The 15,596-nt window shown below is 43.8% G+C and overlaps 2 protein-coding genes across 2 annotated transcripts in view; one reads left to right on the forward strand and one right to left on the reverse strand.

Moving 5' to 3' along the window:
* Positions 1-9,057, forward strand: part of LOC117659655 (cytochrome P450 2J2-like) — a 32,811-nt gene extending 23,754 nt beyond the window's left edge. The window contains exons 7-9 of the mRNA XM_087872400.1: positions 4,135-4,322; positions 5,535-5,676; positions 7,942-9,057. Of these exons, the coding sequence (XP_087728526.1) occupies positions 4,135-4,322; positions 5,535-5,676; positions 7,942-8,129 (518 nt within the window). The 3' untranslated portion in view covers positions 8,130-9,057. The remainder of the gene's footprint in view (positions 1-4,134; positions 4,323-5,534; positions 5,677-7,941) is intronic.
* Positions 9,058-12,496: 3,439 nt separating this feature from the next.
* Positions 12,497-15,596, reverse strand: part of CAPN10 (calpain 10) — a 36,794-nt gene continuing 33,694 nt past the window's right edge. Inside the window, exon 14 of the mRNA XM_060684968.2 lies at positions 12,497-15,400. Within this exon, the coding sequence (XP_060540951.2) occupies positions 15,371-15,400 (30 nt within the window). The 3' untranslated portion in view covers positions 12,497-15,370. The remainder of the gene's footprint in view (positions 15,401-15,596) is intronic.

The raw sequence follows: 15,596 nt of genomic DNA on the forward strand, positions 1-15,596 counted from the left end.
AATAAGCCGGCTCTCGGGGAAAAGAACTCGTAGACGCTAGCCAGCCCCTCCCTGGCTGGGAAATAAATAGTAGGTTTGGGGAGTGGCCGGTTGTCGCAAGCAAGTACATCAATCATGTTGATTCCTTTGCCAGAACCAGGTTTGTCGGGACTAATCGCTCCATATCTGATGTGCCGACGGACAGGTTTCCCCTGTGGGGAAACAATAGGTAGTACATTTGCCTCAGCCGGTGTGAACAGAGACTGTTTCTGGTTGGCTTAATCATTGAAGACCTTTTTTATCCTGAGTTTTCGTGTGAACAGAGACTGTCCGGGCCCTGTTTTAAGGAAAAAAGGGGTTTGTTTTACTCATGAGTAAGTGGTTTCTCATTGCTTGCAAAGGCTGGGTCAGAACAGTTACAATGGCCCTGAAAAAAGTGACTTAGGACCGTTTTTCACACTTACGACCGTTGCAGCATCCCCACGGTCATACGATCAAAATTCAGATGCTTGGCAACTGATTCATATTTATGACGGTCGCAGTGTCCCCTGGGGGGCCACGGGATCCCCTGTTGCGACCTTCCGACACTCAAAGTCAACGGGGAAGCCAGATTCACTTAACAACCAGGTTACTAACTTATCAACGGCAGTGATCCCCTTAACAACCGTGGCACGAAAGGTCGTAGAGTGGGGCAAAGCTCACTTAACAAAGGTCTCACGTAACAACAGAAATGTTGGGGCCCAATTGTGGTCGTTAAGCTGAGGATTGCCTGTATCTGGTCAAGTTCTATCAAGATCACACGAACTGTTAGTGCTGCTTTAGGCTGCACTAGAGAGGCCCCACTCTGTAGTATGGATACTGCATCCAATTCTGGTCATGACGATGCAAAGGTAGGACAAGAGGCAATGGGTGGAAGCTCATTAAGGAGAGCTCCAACCTCGAATTAAGGAGAAATTGGCTGAGAACAATTAGTCAATGGAACAGTTTGCCTCCAGGAGTTGAAGTTGCTCCATCATTGGAAGTTCTTCATGAAAAGATGGACAACCATTTGTCAAGGTTGCAATAAGATCTCTTGCCTTGGGCAGAGGTTGGATTGGAAGACCTCCAAGGTCTCTTCTCTTCTCTTCTCTTCTCTTCTCTTCTCTTCTCTTCTCTTCTCTTCTCTTCTCTTCTCTTCTCTTCTCTTCTCTTCCCTTCCCTTCCCTTCCCTTCCCTTCCCTTCCCTTCCGTTCTGTTCCATTCTAACTTCTCTTCTCTTCTCTTCTCTTCTCTTCTCTTCTCTTCTCTTCTCTTCTCTTCTCTTCCCTTCCCTTCCCTTCCCTTCCCTTCCCTTCCCTTCCGTTCCATTCTAACTTCTCTTCTCTTCTCTTCACTTCTCTTCTCTTCTCTTCTCTTCTCTTCTCTTCTCTTCTCTTCTCTTCTCTTCTCTTCTCTTCTCTTCTCTTCTCTTCTCTTCCCTTCCCTTCCCTTCCCTTCCCTTCCCTTCCCTTCCGTTCTGTTCCATTCTAACTTCTCTTCTCTTCTCTTCTCTTCTCTTCTCTTCTCTTCCCTTCCCTTCCCTTCCCTTCCCTTCCCTTCCCTTCCCTTCCATTCTAACTTCTCTTCTCTTCTCTTCTCTTCTCTTCTCTTCTCTTCTCTTCTCTTCTCTTCTCTTCTCTTCTTTTCTCTTCTCTTCTCTTCTCTTCCCTTCCCTTCCCTTCCCTTCCCTTCCGTTCCATTCTAACTTCTCTTCTCTTCTCTTCTCTTCTCTTCCCTTCTCTTCTCTTCTCTTCCCTTCTCTTCCCTTCCCTTCCCTTCCCTTCCCTTCCCTTCCCTTCCGTTCTGTTCCATTCTAACTTCTCTTCTCTTCTCTTCTCTTCTCTTCTCTTCTCTTCTCTTCTCTTCTCTTCTCTTCCCTTCCCTTCCCTTCCCTTCCCTTCCCTTCCCTTCCCTTCCCTTCCCTTCCATTCTAACTTCTCTTCTCTTCTCTTCTCTTCTCTTCTCTTCTCTTCTCTTCTCTTCTCTTCTCTTCTCTTCCCTTCCCTTCCCTTCCCTTCCCTTCCCTTCCCTTCCCTTCCCTTCCATTCTAACTTCTCTTCTCTTCTCTTCTCTTCTCTTCTCTTCTCTTCTCTTCTCTTCTCTTCTCCTCTCCTCTCCTCTCCTTTCCTCTCCTCTCCTCTCTTCTGTTCAAAAATATCCAGGTATCAGGGTTCCCACGGATGCCCTAATTAAATCATGAGCCTCGAGCCAAGCCTCAAAAGAAATCCAGTTATTTATTAGGAGCTTCATGTCAGCACGTTCCCAAGTGAAGCCAGCTCTGACCCTACATAATTTACACCCCAATCATGACCCTATTTCCCCCCTCCCCCCCAGGGTGTGTCATCAATCACATTCACCAATGGAGCAATTTCCTGGGTTGTAGAGACCACTCCCCTCTGGCCGCTGTGGGTAACCTTGGGATACAGCCTTGAGAGAGATAAGTCTGGAATGTTCATCTAGCTGCTGTGCTGTTTCGTTGGTTTCCCATCCCCTCTTGTTTATGGCAACTCGAGAGCAGGCCAGGGATGCTTTGCGAGTTGACACCAGGCTAATCAAGAAAAATTAGATGTTATTGTGGAATCACAAATGTCTTGCAAACTGAAGACCCAATGGTCTTCACCCAACACCCTTAACCAGCTTTGGTAAAGATTTGATGAAGATTTAGCAAGTGAAATCACACATCGTGTGATCGTCATGAATTTTAATGGATGAGCGTGTTTCACTACTCCAGTATATCGGATGACTTTATATAAAGGTAGTCCTTGAGTTACAACCATAATGGAGCCCCAAATTTCTGTTGCTAGGCAAGACAGTTGTTAAGTGAGTTTTGCCCCATTGTATGACCTTCCTCGCCGCTGTTGTTAAGCGAATCACTGCAGTTGTTAAACTAGTGACATGGTTGTTAAGTGAATCTGGCTTCCCCACTGACTTTGCTTGTCAGAAGGTCGCAAAAGGGGATCACATGACCCCCCGGGGACACTGCGACTGTCATAAATATGAATCCGTGGCCAAGCATCTGAATTTTGATCATGTGTCCATGAGGATGCTGCAATGGTCGTAAGTGTGAAAAATGTTCCTAAGTCACTTTTTTCAGGGCCGTTGTAACTTTGAACGGTCACTAAATGAACTGTGGTAAGCTGAGGACCAGCTGTCCTCAACACATTTTGAAGCTAAAATCATGTCCCGATACTTGTTGTTTTTCCTGGTACTCAACATGCAAGGTAGTATTTGTCGATGTTGGCTGCCTTGTGACCAGTAGTGGGTTTCAAAAAATTTTACTACCAGTTCTGTGGGTGTGGCTTGGTAGGTGGGGCATGGCTTGGTGGGCGTGGCTTGGTGGGCATGGCAGGGAAGGATACTGTAAAATCTCCATTCCCACCCCACTCCAGGCAAAGGTTACTGCAAAATCCCCATTCCCTCCCGATCAGCTGGGACTCGGGAGGCAGAGAATATATGGGGGCGGGGCCAGTCAGAATTTTTAGAACCGATTCTGTGGGCGTGGCTTGGTGGGCATGGCAGGGGAAGGATACTGTAAAATCTCCATTCCCTCCCCACTCCAGGGGAAGGATACTGCAAAATCCCCATTTCCTCCCGATCAGATGGGACCTGGGAGGCAGAGAATAGATGGGGGTGAGGCCAGTCAGACTTTTTACTACCGGTTCTCCGAACTACTCAAAATTTCCGCTACCGGTTCTCCAGAACTTTCAGAACCTGCTGAAACCCACCTCTGCTCGTGACCCACTACCTCTTCTGGATGGAATAAAGGATCACATGATAGGTCAGGTGATTTTGTTAGTACTCGACATTTTTAGTACTTATCGTTCTTCCCGGAATGAAGTAACAACGAGTACTGAGATAGCGCTGCACGTTGCTTCATTGGAGCAATATAAATAACAATGAACTGTGTCCCAAATGAAAGAAATTAATCACAATTCGCAGGAATCAGGAGAGAAAATGGCAAAGGCAAGATTAAGATAACCTGTAATGCAGGGCTGTCAAATTCGCGTCGTCACGTCGTCGTCACGTGACGTATCATGACTTTCCCCCCCTTTTGCTAAACCGGGCGTGGACGTGGCCAGCGCGTGACGCATCCGGGCCGCGAGTTTGACAGTCCCGCTGTCATGTATCTATCTATAGAAAAAATCCACCATGAAATAGATGCCATTCTGGGGCCTTCTCAAGTGATCACTTACGAGGATCGGAACAGATTACCCTACACGAACGCCGTGCTGCATGAAATCGTTCGTTACAGCAACGTTACGATCGCTGGGCCCTTACGGACCTGCCTGAAGGACATTGTTATCAAGGGGTTCCCAATTGGAAAGGTAAACATCTCTCTCTTTCTCGCCCCCCCTCCCCCCAGCTCATCCACAACAGCTTGTTGTGGGACACTTACTAGCACAAGATAATAAGAGCTAAGGACTTGCAAAATACGGGGCTAAATTGACATTCAGCTTAGAGATGCAAGAACTGTTTTCTTCATGGTTGCAATAGACGGAATCCCAAATGAGCCAAAGAGGCTGGGTTTGCAAAATGCTAAGTCAGAGAAATAGGTTAAAAGTAAACAGCGTCAGTGTGTTGTGTAAGGACAGGTAGTCCTTGATTTATTACAACAGTTTGTAAGTTTGTAGTGAGCATTCAATGTTATGGCGGCACAGAAAAACGTGACGTACGACCGTTTTTCAGACTTAAGACCTTTGCAACATCTCTGTGGTCACATGATCAAAAAGATGCTTGGCAATTGTAAGGCATTTGATAAAGTAGACCTCAACCTACTTCTTGATCAGATTCAAAAATGTGAGTTAGACAGCATCACCACCACACTTGAAACCCAAGAATACACTAAAGCAGAAACTTGTCTACCCCAAGGATAAAACACCCAGACACAAACTGAGCAACGTGGTATAGGCAGTACAATGCAGTGAGCCCTGTGCAGATCTGTATATTGGGGAAACAAAACAACCACTTCATAAACGCATGGTATAACATAGGAGAACAAACCCATCAGGACTAGATTCAGTAGTCCATCTGTATTTAAAAGACAAAGGCCACTCAAAAGACAGCAAAATCCACATTCTGGACAGAGAGGACGGCTGGTTTGAAAGAGGGGTCAAAGAGGCCATCTATGTCAAAATTGAACAGCCCTCTCTCAACAGAGGGAGGCGGAATATGACATCATCTATCTCAGGGGTGGGTTCTACTTACCTTTACTACCGGTTCGCAACGGGATCGCATGCGCAGATCGCTGATGATGACATCCGGGGCAGTGGGCGGGGCCTCCCACCAGTTTTACTACCGAACCGGGGGTAACCCACCACTGATCTATCTCCAGTCTAGGGAATTCTGGGAATTGAAGTCCACTCACGGTAAAGTTGCAGAGATTGGGAAAACCTGTTCTAGCCTTTATACTTAAGTTCAACTTTCTTTACTGTTGGGAAGAAAGAATTGTTGGCTTCCTTCTCAAGATGGTTGCACAGATAATTTATAAAACAAGAACTCATAATTTTCTTTGTTTTGTTTTGTTTTTTACTTCCAAGGGAACTCTTCTGCTGCCCAATGCCCATTCTGTTCTGTATGACCCAGAGTGCTGGGAAACCCCTTGGAAATTCAATCCGGAGCATTTCCTTGATTCTGAAGGCAATTTTGTGAACAATGAAGCTTACTTACCATTCTCAACAGGTAATGTTATAGTCCTTCTTTCCAGAACCCAGCCTGAACGGACTTTTAGAAAACCCTAGAGCAGTGTTTCCAGGGGTGGGCTGCTGGGGGTTCGCGGGGGTTCGGGAGAACCTCTAGCTAAGATTCTGTGCAGTTCAGAGAATCCCCGAATCCCACTCTTGGCTGGCCCCACCCACCTTGCCCCATCCCTCCCAGGAATCCCCACATGGCCCATTTTGGATACAGTTAAGTGCAGGGCGCGTGCAGAGGCTCGGGGAGGGCGAAAAACGGGCCTACCGGAAGTTCGGGAAGGCCGGAAACGGGACTGTTTCCAACCTGCAGAGGGCCTCCGGAGTCTGGGGAGGCCGTTTTCACCCTCCCGGAGGCTCGAGAAAGACCTCCAGAGCCCGGGGAGGGCAAAAACACCCCCCCTGCCATGGTGCAGGAGGCCAACTAGGCCACGCCCACCATGACCACACCCACCCAGCAACCGGGCAGAGAATCCCTCGCTAAAATTTTTGAAGCCCACCCCTGAGTGTTTCTCAACCTTGGCTACTTTAAGAAGTATGGACTTCAATTCCCAGAATGTCCCAGCCTGCATGTTGGCTGGACAATTCTGGGATTTGAAGTCTTCTTAAAGTTGCCAAGAATGGTAAATACAGATAGTCCTTGACTTTCAAAGAAAAACTGAAGCCAAAATTTCTATTGTTAAGCAAGACAAGTGAGTTTTGCCCATCTTACGACTTTTCTTGTCACAGTTGTTAAGTAAATCACTGCAGGTTTAAGTTAGTAGCCCGGTTGTTAAGTGAATCTGGCTTCTCCATTGACTTTGCTTATCAGAAAGTCACAAAAGACGATTACATACCCGGGAGACGACAACCGTCATAAATTTGAACCAGTTGCCCAAGCGTCTGAATTTTAATCATGTGACCATAGAGATGCTGCAACAGTCATCTGAAAAACAGTCACATGACTTGTAGTCTCTGATTTGCAACCATTCATTTTTCTGTGCCATTATAACTTTGAATGGTCACTAAATGAATGGTTGCAAGTCAGGGACTACAAATAAATTCTGTAGGTGAGAAAGAAGAAAAAGAAAGAAGGAAGAGAAAGGGAAAGAGAAAGAGAAAGAAAGAAAGAAGGAAAGAAAGAAAGAAAGAAAGAAAGAGGGGGGAGAGAGAGAAAGAAAGAGAGAGAGAGAAAAAGAAAGAAAGAACGAGAGAGAGAGAGAGAGAGAAAGAAAGAAAGAAAGAAAGAAAGAAAGAAAGAAAGAAAGAAAGAAAGAAAGAAAGAAAGAAAGAAAATGGATTATAGGCAATAAATAGATGGAGATAGAGGTAGAGAGGGATGGATGGGTGGATGAATAGATGGATGGATGGATGACAGTAATGATAGATAGATAAGATAGGTAGGTAGGTAGGTAGGTAGTTGGTTGGATGGATGGATTGATGACAGTAATGATAGATAGATAGATGATAGCCAGATAGCTAGCTAGCTAGATGATAGCCAGATAGCTAGCTAGCTAGCTAGCTAGATAGATAGATAGATAGATACATAGATACATAGATAGATAGATAGATAGATAGATAGATAGATACATAGATACATAGATAGATAGATAGATAGATAGATAGATAGATAGATAGATAGATAGATAGATAGATAGATACATAGATACATAGATAATAGAGATGGATGGATGGATGGATGACAGTAATGATAGATAGATAGATAGATAGATAGATAGATAGATAGATAGATAGATAGATAGATAGATAGATAATAGAGATGGATGGATGGATGGATGACAGTAATGATGGATAGATAGATAGATGATAGATAGATAGATAGATAGATAGATAGATAGATAGATAGATAGATAGATAGATAGATAGATACATAGATAGATAGATAGGTAGGTAGATAGATAGATGATAGATAGATAGATAGATAGATAGATAGATAGATAGATAGATAATAGAGATGGATGGATGGATGACAGTAATGATAGATAGATAGACAGAGAGACAGACAGATAGACAGATGACGGATGACGTAAGTTACTAATTCTTCTCTAGAAGTTTCTCTCTTTCTCCCCCCATCTATGATTCATTTAACGTGGCCATCCTTAATTCATAGTCATTATTCCTTGGCCGCTATGTTGCTATGTAAAAAGGTAAATAATTGGGTACAGCTGGATTCCATTTGAAACGTGCTTCCTTTTGTTTTCAAACCCTCCCTTGAACCAACGCCTGTTGCTTCCTCCTCCTCCTCTTCCTCTCGTAGGGCGACGTATGTGTGTGGGGGAGCCCTTGGCCCGAATTGAGCTCTTCGTTTTCTTCACCAACCTTCTCCGTTCGTTCAAGTACCAGCTCCCGCCAGAAGTAAAGGACGTCAGCTTTGAGGAAATCACAGGGTCCACCCGCCAGCCCCTCCCGTATACCCTCTGTGCTTTTCCACGCGAAGCTGCCTGATGGCTCTTTCCTTCCAGGAACAGTTGACGGAGCAAGGGAGAAAGATTTCTGTACCATTTCATGTCTTCTCACTTAAGCATAGATGTCCTCAATATTTCCTGGACCATCTCTGTCCATTTTGTTTGTCTTCAAAATGCATAAAGTGAAGCTACTTGGAGGTTGGACTAGATGACCTACAAGCAGTCGTGGGATTCAAATAATTTAACAACCGGTTCTCTGCTCTAATGACCAGATGGCTAGGCGTGGCTCGGTGGTCATGTGACCATGTGGGCGTGGCCAACTCAATGTCACTCACGTCGATGGGTGCTTCACTGTAGCTGTTACAATGTAATAACGGTTAACCAGAGAGGCAGTTTCTGTAAGCAGGGCAATAAAGATTAGGATAGAAACACCACCAGAATGTTTCCTTCCTGCCTTCCTTACAGGATTAGCCCTGTAAAGTGGAAAAGAACAAAATAAGATTTCTTCCAACAACTGGTTCTCCAAACTGCTTAGAAAGTTAACAACCGGTTCTCCCAAATAGGTGCGAACCGGCTGAATCCCACCACTGCCTACAAGGTCCTTTCCGACTCTGTTATTCTGTTATACTCAGAAGCAAATATCTGTCAGTTCAAGCTTACTACTGTACAGGTAGTCTTCGACTTAGCAACCATTTGTTTAGTGGCGATTGAAGTTACGACGTCCCTGAAAAACATGACTTGTGACCATTTTTCAGAGTTATGACCATTGCAGCATCCTCATGGTTGCGTGATCAAAATTTGGATGCTCGGCAACTGGTTTACATATACGACGGTTGCAGAGTCCTGGGGTTATGTCATCCCCTTGACGAATGTATCTTTTCTTTTATGTACACTGAGAGCGTATGCACCAAAGAAAAATTTCTTGTGTGTCCAATCACACTTGGCCAATAAAAAATTCTATTCTGTTCTGTTCTGTTCTGTTCTGTTCTGTTCTATTCTATTCTATTTTCTGTTCTGTTCTGTTCTATTCTATTCTATTCTATTTTCTGTTCTGTTCTGTTCTATTCTATTCTATTTTCTGTTCTGTTCTATTCTATTCTATTCTTTTGTGGCACCTCTGACAAGCAAAGTCAGAAAGGGGAAGCCGGGTTCACGTAAGAACCACATTACTCACTCAACAACGGCAGTGATTCACTTAACAATCATGGCCAGAAAGGTCGTAAAATGGGCAAAACTCACTTAACAAACACATCTTGCTTAGTAACAGAAATGAGCTCAATTCTGATGATAAGTCGAGGACTACCATATGTTCTACGATTGAAGTTGGTTTGAGGGCTGCAAACATGTCATTATTAACAGCCTCCAGGTCATTCAAGATTTGAGTGCATAAGTTGAATTTGTGACTGAACAGGTAGCGGTGGGATCAGGAGGCAGGCGGGCAAACCCAGGAAGAAGATGCTGTGGGAGTGGACAGGTGGCTGTTACATTGATCTCTACTCGCTTAGCATAGATTAGCATAACATAGGTTAGCATAGGCTGCCACAGAGAAGAGGGGGTCAAGCTATTCTCCAAAGCACCTGAAGGCAGGATAAGAAGCAATGGATGGAAGCTAATCAAGGAGAGAAGCAACCTGGAATCGAGGAGAAACGTCTTAACAGTGAGGCCAACTAATCCTGGAACAGCTTGCCTCCAGAAGTTGTTCCATTATTGGAAGTTTTTAAGAAGAGTGTCCATAGAAATTCCTTGAAGAAGAGATTGGACAGCCATTTGTTCGAGTAGGGCCGTGATGGCGAACCTATGGCACGAGTGCTACAGGTGGCACACAGAGCCATATCTGTGGGCATGCGAGCGTTGCCCTACCTCAGTTCAGCCAGTGGTGGGTTCCTCCCGGTTTGGTCCGGTTCGGCCGAGCTGGTAGCGGTGACGATAAGACGTCACCGAACCGGTTCTCCCCCCGCCCTCCCATCCCCCCCCACCCACGTTATTCTTACCTTTTATTTGGTCCCACCCCCCAATCTATTGCTGCCTCCTGAGTCCCAGCTGATGACTAGAGGGAAAAAAAACTGTTTAAACTCTTGCCGTGGGGCTTCAAAGGGCCGCCCTACAGCTGATCAGTGTTAAAAGCAAACAAATGAGTTGGGTCGTAAGTGCGAGGACTGGTCGTAAGTGCGAGGACCTTCCAGAAATGACTCTGACCAGCTAGCCACGCCCACCTAGTCACATGACCTCCAAGCCACACCCACAAAATAAGCCACGCCCACACAACCAGCAGTAAAAAAATTTAGAACCCACCCCTGAATTCAGCATGCATGTGTGCACTTGCCAGCTGATTTTTGGGCCTTCCGGGCCCACCGGAAGTCAGGAAACGGGCTGTTTCCGGGCCTACGGAGGCCTCGGGGGTGGGGGGGTGGAGGTGGGGAAGGCTATTTTCACTCTCCCCAGGCTCCTAAAAGCCTCTGGAGCCTGGAGAGGGCAAAAAATGGGCCTACTGGGCCCACCATGCCATCGCGTGCCAAAAGGGGGCGGGGGGGTCATGCGTGCATGCATGGGGTGATGGAGCACATTGAATTATGGGTGGGGGCATGCGCGCGCACAATCCCCCCCACTCCCCCCGCTTTTGGCACGCGACAGCAAAAAAGTTAGCCATCACTGGAGTAGGGGGTTTGGACTAGAAGACCTCCAAGGTCCCTTCCTGCTTGGTTATTCTACGCTGTATCGTATAAACAATATTGTATGCTTCTTTTTTTCTGGTGTGTGCCTGTTTTCTGGTCCTGCTTCCCTGACTATATTCCTTAATAAATACTCAATTTTTCATTTGGATCTGAGGATTCACACGAGATGCTGAATTTGATCAGTAGAGCAACATTGGTTGATTTCGGGTGGAGCCGAGTGGGGTGGGAACAACTTTCACTACTTACTACTTCAAGGACTCCCAAATAGTGTGTGAATCCAGAAAATGGATGCATTAAGTAATTACACCAAGAGTGTGTGTGTGTGTGTGAATAGGTATAGGAACCTGGTTTCTGGCGGCAGGAGAATGTTTTCTGGCACTCCTGTAATTATAATAATCCATTCTTCTATTCTATTTCCTTTTCATTCATTGAAATCATTTGGTTCGGTGGCATTGCAACCAGACATATCCGCAGGTGTGGTAAGAAAAAAGTCAAGAATGTGGCTGCACTTTTATGTGGGTCACAACAGAGTTTCAAAGGCCATCATCTTGACATATTTTGACCACAACCTGATCACAAGAGTATAATTTAGCAGTTTAAGGATAGCAAAACTGGTTAAGTCAAAAGAGAGTGAATCTGGGGTGAAATGCTCCCGGTTCGGACCGGATTGACCGGTAGCGATGGAGGCGGGTGGTTCAGAGAACCGGAAGCAGAAATTCCTGCCCTCCCCCATTGCCCAGTTGAGCCCGCGATCATTAGAGGCTTTTTTTTTATTTTTAAAACATTTTTTCTACAACCTCTTTGGCCGAAAAAATGCTTTTAAAAGTAAAAAAAAAAAAAAAAAGCCTCTGTTGATCGTGCGGCTCAGCTGGGATCGTCAAGAAGCTTTTAAAAGTATTTTTTTTACAACCTCTTCGGCCAAAGAGGTTGTAGAAAAAATGTTTTTAAAAGGAAAAAAAGCCTCTGCCGATCAGGCAAGTCAGCTGGGATCATCAGAGGCTTAAAAAAAAAAAAGCCTCTGCCGATCAGGCAAGTCAGCTGGGATCGTCAGAGGCTTTAAAAGCATTTTTTTTTACAACCTCTTCAGCCGAAGAGGTTGTAGAAAAAATGGTTTTAAAAGTTAAAAAAAAAAATTGGCCACGCCCACTCAGTCATATTTTCCCCCCAAGCCACGCCCACAGAACTGGTAGTAACAAATTTTACATTTCACCACTGGAGTGAATGTCTGGTCTGGGTATGTCTAGTTTAGTGAAAAGAAGGACTAGGGCAGTGATGGGTTTCTCCCACTTCGGGAGCAAGTGGCGGGAGGCTCCGCCCACCCGCCAGGACGTCATCACGGATGCTCTGCGCATATGCAAAAGGCTCTGCGCATGTGCAGAAGTGCCAAAGCGTGTATGCGCGCATGCGTGCGAACTCACAGTTCCGAACCGGTAGTGAAGGTAAGTAAAACCCACTATTGGACTAGCATGATAGCAGTCGCCTAGTATTTGAGGGGCTGCCACAAAGAGGAGGAGGTATTCTCCAAAGCAGCAGAAGGCCAGACAAGGAATAATGAATGAATAACGAATCAAGGAGAGAAGCAACCTAGAACTAAGGAGAAATTTCATGACGGTGAGAACAATAAACCAGCAGAACAGAAGTTGCCTCCAGAAGTTGTGGGTGCTTCATCACTGGAGATTTTTAAGAAGAGATTGGACAGAGAATTACAAAAAATAAAACCACACACACAAACACGTTTTTTCATATTGCTAGTCCACATTTTTATTTTTATTTTATTTCAAAAGACATTTCAACACCACCTCACTTTTTAAAAACAAAATGAAAATACAGTATTTCCAAATCTTAATTTAAAAAAAAAAGAACTGCTCTCCGAGGATACTTAGGGAAAATGAAACGAATACTGTATGAGCTACTGGAAGGAAAGTCGGAATAGCAAAATAATAATCCGGATTCATATTTTGCCTGATATCGCATTTCTTCCTTTTATAAGGTATTTCCAACCCTCCTGATTGTCGTCTTCTGACAGAAACGCCATAAAAATCTTTGCCACTCCATTGAGTATAATCTTTTCCAGAAATCGCTTCCCTGAACAGTTGTATTTTAACTCTGCCACGGTCTCAATTACCTAGATAATAAAGGGGAAAATGGGACCGTGTATTTTGGCAGGGATGAGAAATGGACAGCATTTTTTTTTCCAGATGTTCTTTGACCAGCAAATGTGGCTCTCTTTAAGTAACAAAAATAAGGAAAACGTTGGACTGAAGAAAGGAAAGATGAAGGAAATGGGAGAGATGAAATTTAAATAACAAAAATAAGGAAAACGTTGGACTGAAGAAAGGAAAGATAAAGGAAATGGAGAGATGAAATTTAATAACAAAAATAAGGGAAACGCTGGACTGAAGAAAGGAAAGATAAAGGAAATGGAAAGATGAAATTTAAATAACAAAAATAAAGGAAACGCTGGACTGAAGAAAGGAAAGGTAAAGAAAATGGAAAGATGAAATTTAAATAACAAAAATAAGGAAAACGTTGGACTGAAGAAAGGAAAGGTAAAGAAAATGGAGAGATGAAATTTAAATAACAAAAATAAGGAAAACGTTGGACTGAAGATAGGATAGGTGAAGAAAATGGGAGAGATGAAATTTAAATAACAAAAATAAGGAAAACGTACTGACAAAAGGAAAGGGAGAGATGAAATTTAAATAAGGAAAAAGAGTGAAGAAACAAAAGATGAAGAAAATGGAGAGATGAAATGGGATAGAGGTTGAAAAATTGTCAGACACACACACTAGAGTGGTGTTTCTTGACTTTGGCAACTTGAAAACGGGTGGACTCCAACTCTCAGAATCCCACATGCTGGCTGGGAAATTCTGGGAGTTGAAGTCCGCCCATCTTCAATTTGCCAAGGTCGAGAAATACTGTCCTAAAAAAGGCCATTAATAACTCTTTTCTTCCAACAACCATCAGTTCAACTAGTTTTTGTGCCATTTTTTTTTTTTGGGGAGGGAACACCCGAACATTTAGCGTTTGATCCAAGATAGGCGGCAAATAAATTTCATAATAAATAAATAATAAATTAAGAGTTGAGGAGGAAACGGAGAACCAGGGAGATTTAGTGGTATAAATCTCTTCTCTGCCAATTTGCCCGCTTCGGTCGTGCTCTTGTGGGGAATTTAAGGTGCTCCGTGTGCTGCTCGACAAACACCTCATGAAGAATTCAATATCAATGTTGAGGGATGTTTGTTTATAACAGTGGTGGGGAACCATTGGCCTTTTTATGACTTGTGGACTTCAACTCCCAGAATTCTTGAGCCAGCAGAGGAATTCTGGGAGTTGAAGTCCACAAGTCATAAAGAGGCCAATGGTTCCTCATCATTGGTTTAAAACTACAGTAAGGGTGATGCCCAAGTGGAAAACTGCAATATAAAACAACAAACAAATCCACAGTGGAGGAACAATGCGCCAGTTCAGAAGTATCTGGAGAGCTAGGATCTCTGGGCTGGCCTAGACCAGGTTTACACAGGCTTGGAACCTGGTTTAATGCAGACCTACCATGTGATAAAGAGTCCAGCACAAGCCATAACGATGTCTTGCGCAAATATCCCAACAGACGTTTTTGATAAATGATGTCATTATATACACTACAGAATTCACAAATTCACTTACCCTGTTTTGACCACATCATGCAGACACTGATGTTTTTTGTAAGCCGCAGAAACGCTGAAAACCAAATTTATGCCCTAATTTTATTGCTCTCGAACCCTACAGAGTAGAAGAACTCAGCACCGGCGGTGTGCAAAACCCATTTATTCTGACCTCTCTTGACTGTAAAATGTCTCCCTTTGAACACAAAATGGCTGACTCGCCATTTTGACTCATCTTGATCATTTAGGAAATATTTCCAGCTCAAAGCATCTTCGGTTCGCCCCTCAGTTTTGAGCCCAAAACACTTCATCAATGATCAAAATGTCTCGTTTTTTTCAACTCAAGATGAAGCCAGGGAGGAAAATTGGAATAGTTGAAATTCAAAATGTTTTGGACAGCCAAAGCTCCAATTGGTGCGTATTCCAACTTTTTGCTGCTTCAACTTTCTGAAATGTTTTACAACCTCCTCTTTCTTTTTCCACCATCGTTCCTTCCGTTTTCGTTGGCAAAACCTATCTTTCTGCAGAAGTGCCGATCGCTACAAAAATACAAGCACACACACCACACCAAGAGAATATTAGCGCCACGGACCAAAACCCAATTTGAACACCATCACATGTACATAAATTTTCATCGATGTTTAAAGGTGGCCGGAATGAGAAAAGAAAGGAATAGAGATGCAGGCAAAACCAGGAAGAAATTTTGAAGATTTCAACATCAGTTGAAGTTCAGATATGTATTTTTTTAAGGAAAAAACCAAAACAGGAGGGAAACTTGAGCTGGGATGTCATTCAAGTTTGTTTCTACAGAAAAGTTGGTTAAAAGTCACAGATGTTCCTCTAATCCAAGAAGCTTGGAGATCCAACATACATTTTGGAATGATTTCAATTTAAACTAAAACAAGTTTGACTTCCTTCTAAAGGTCTCCATTATGCCTTCCTGCAGCAAAAGCATCACTCCAAAATTACATTTTCATCACAGCCTTGAAAGAGACCTGCAGAAACCGAGAGGATGGGAAAGGAAGAGATTAAAAACAAATAACTTGGATAAGTCAAAAAGGAAAAATAAAATAGGTTATCGACTTCAGGATGTTGCTTTTACAGAACAGGAATTTGGACGCAGAAGCTTGAGAAACGCATCCAAGAAAAATGAGAAACAAAAGTATTTTTAACAGTAGACAGATAATCCTC

This window comes from Pantherophis guttatus, chromosome 6, assembly GCF_059756535.1.
Source record: "Pantherophis guttatus breed Tessera chromosome 6, ASM5975653v1, whole genome shotgun sequence".
Classification (NCBI taxonomy): domain Eukaryota; kingdom Metazoa; phylum Chordata; class Lepidosauria; order Squamata; family Colubridae; genus Pantherophis; species Pantherophis guttatus.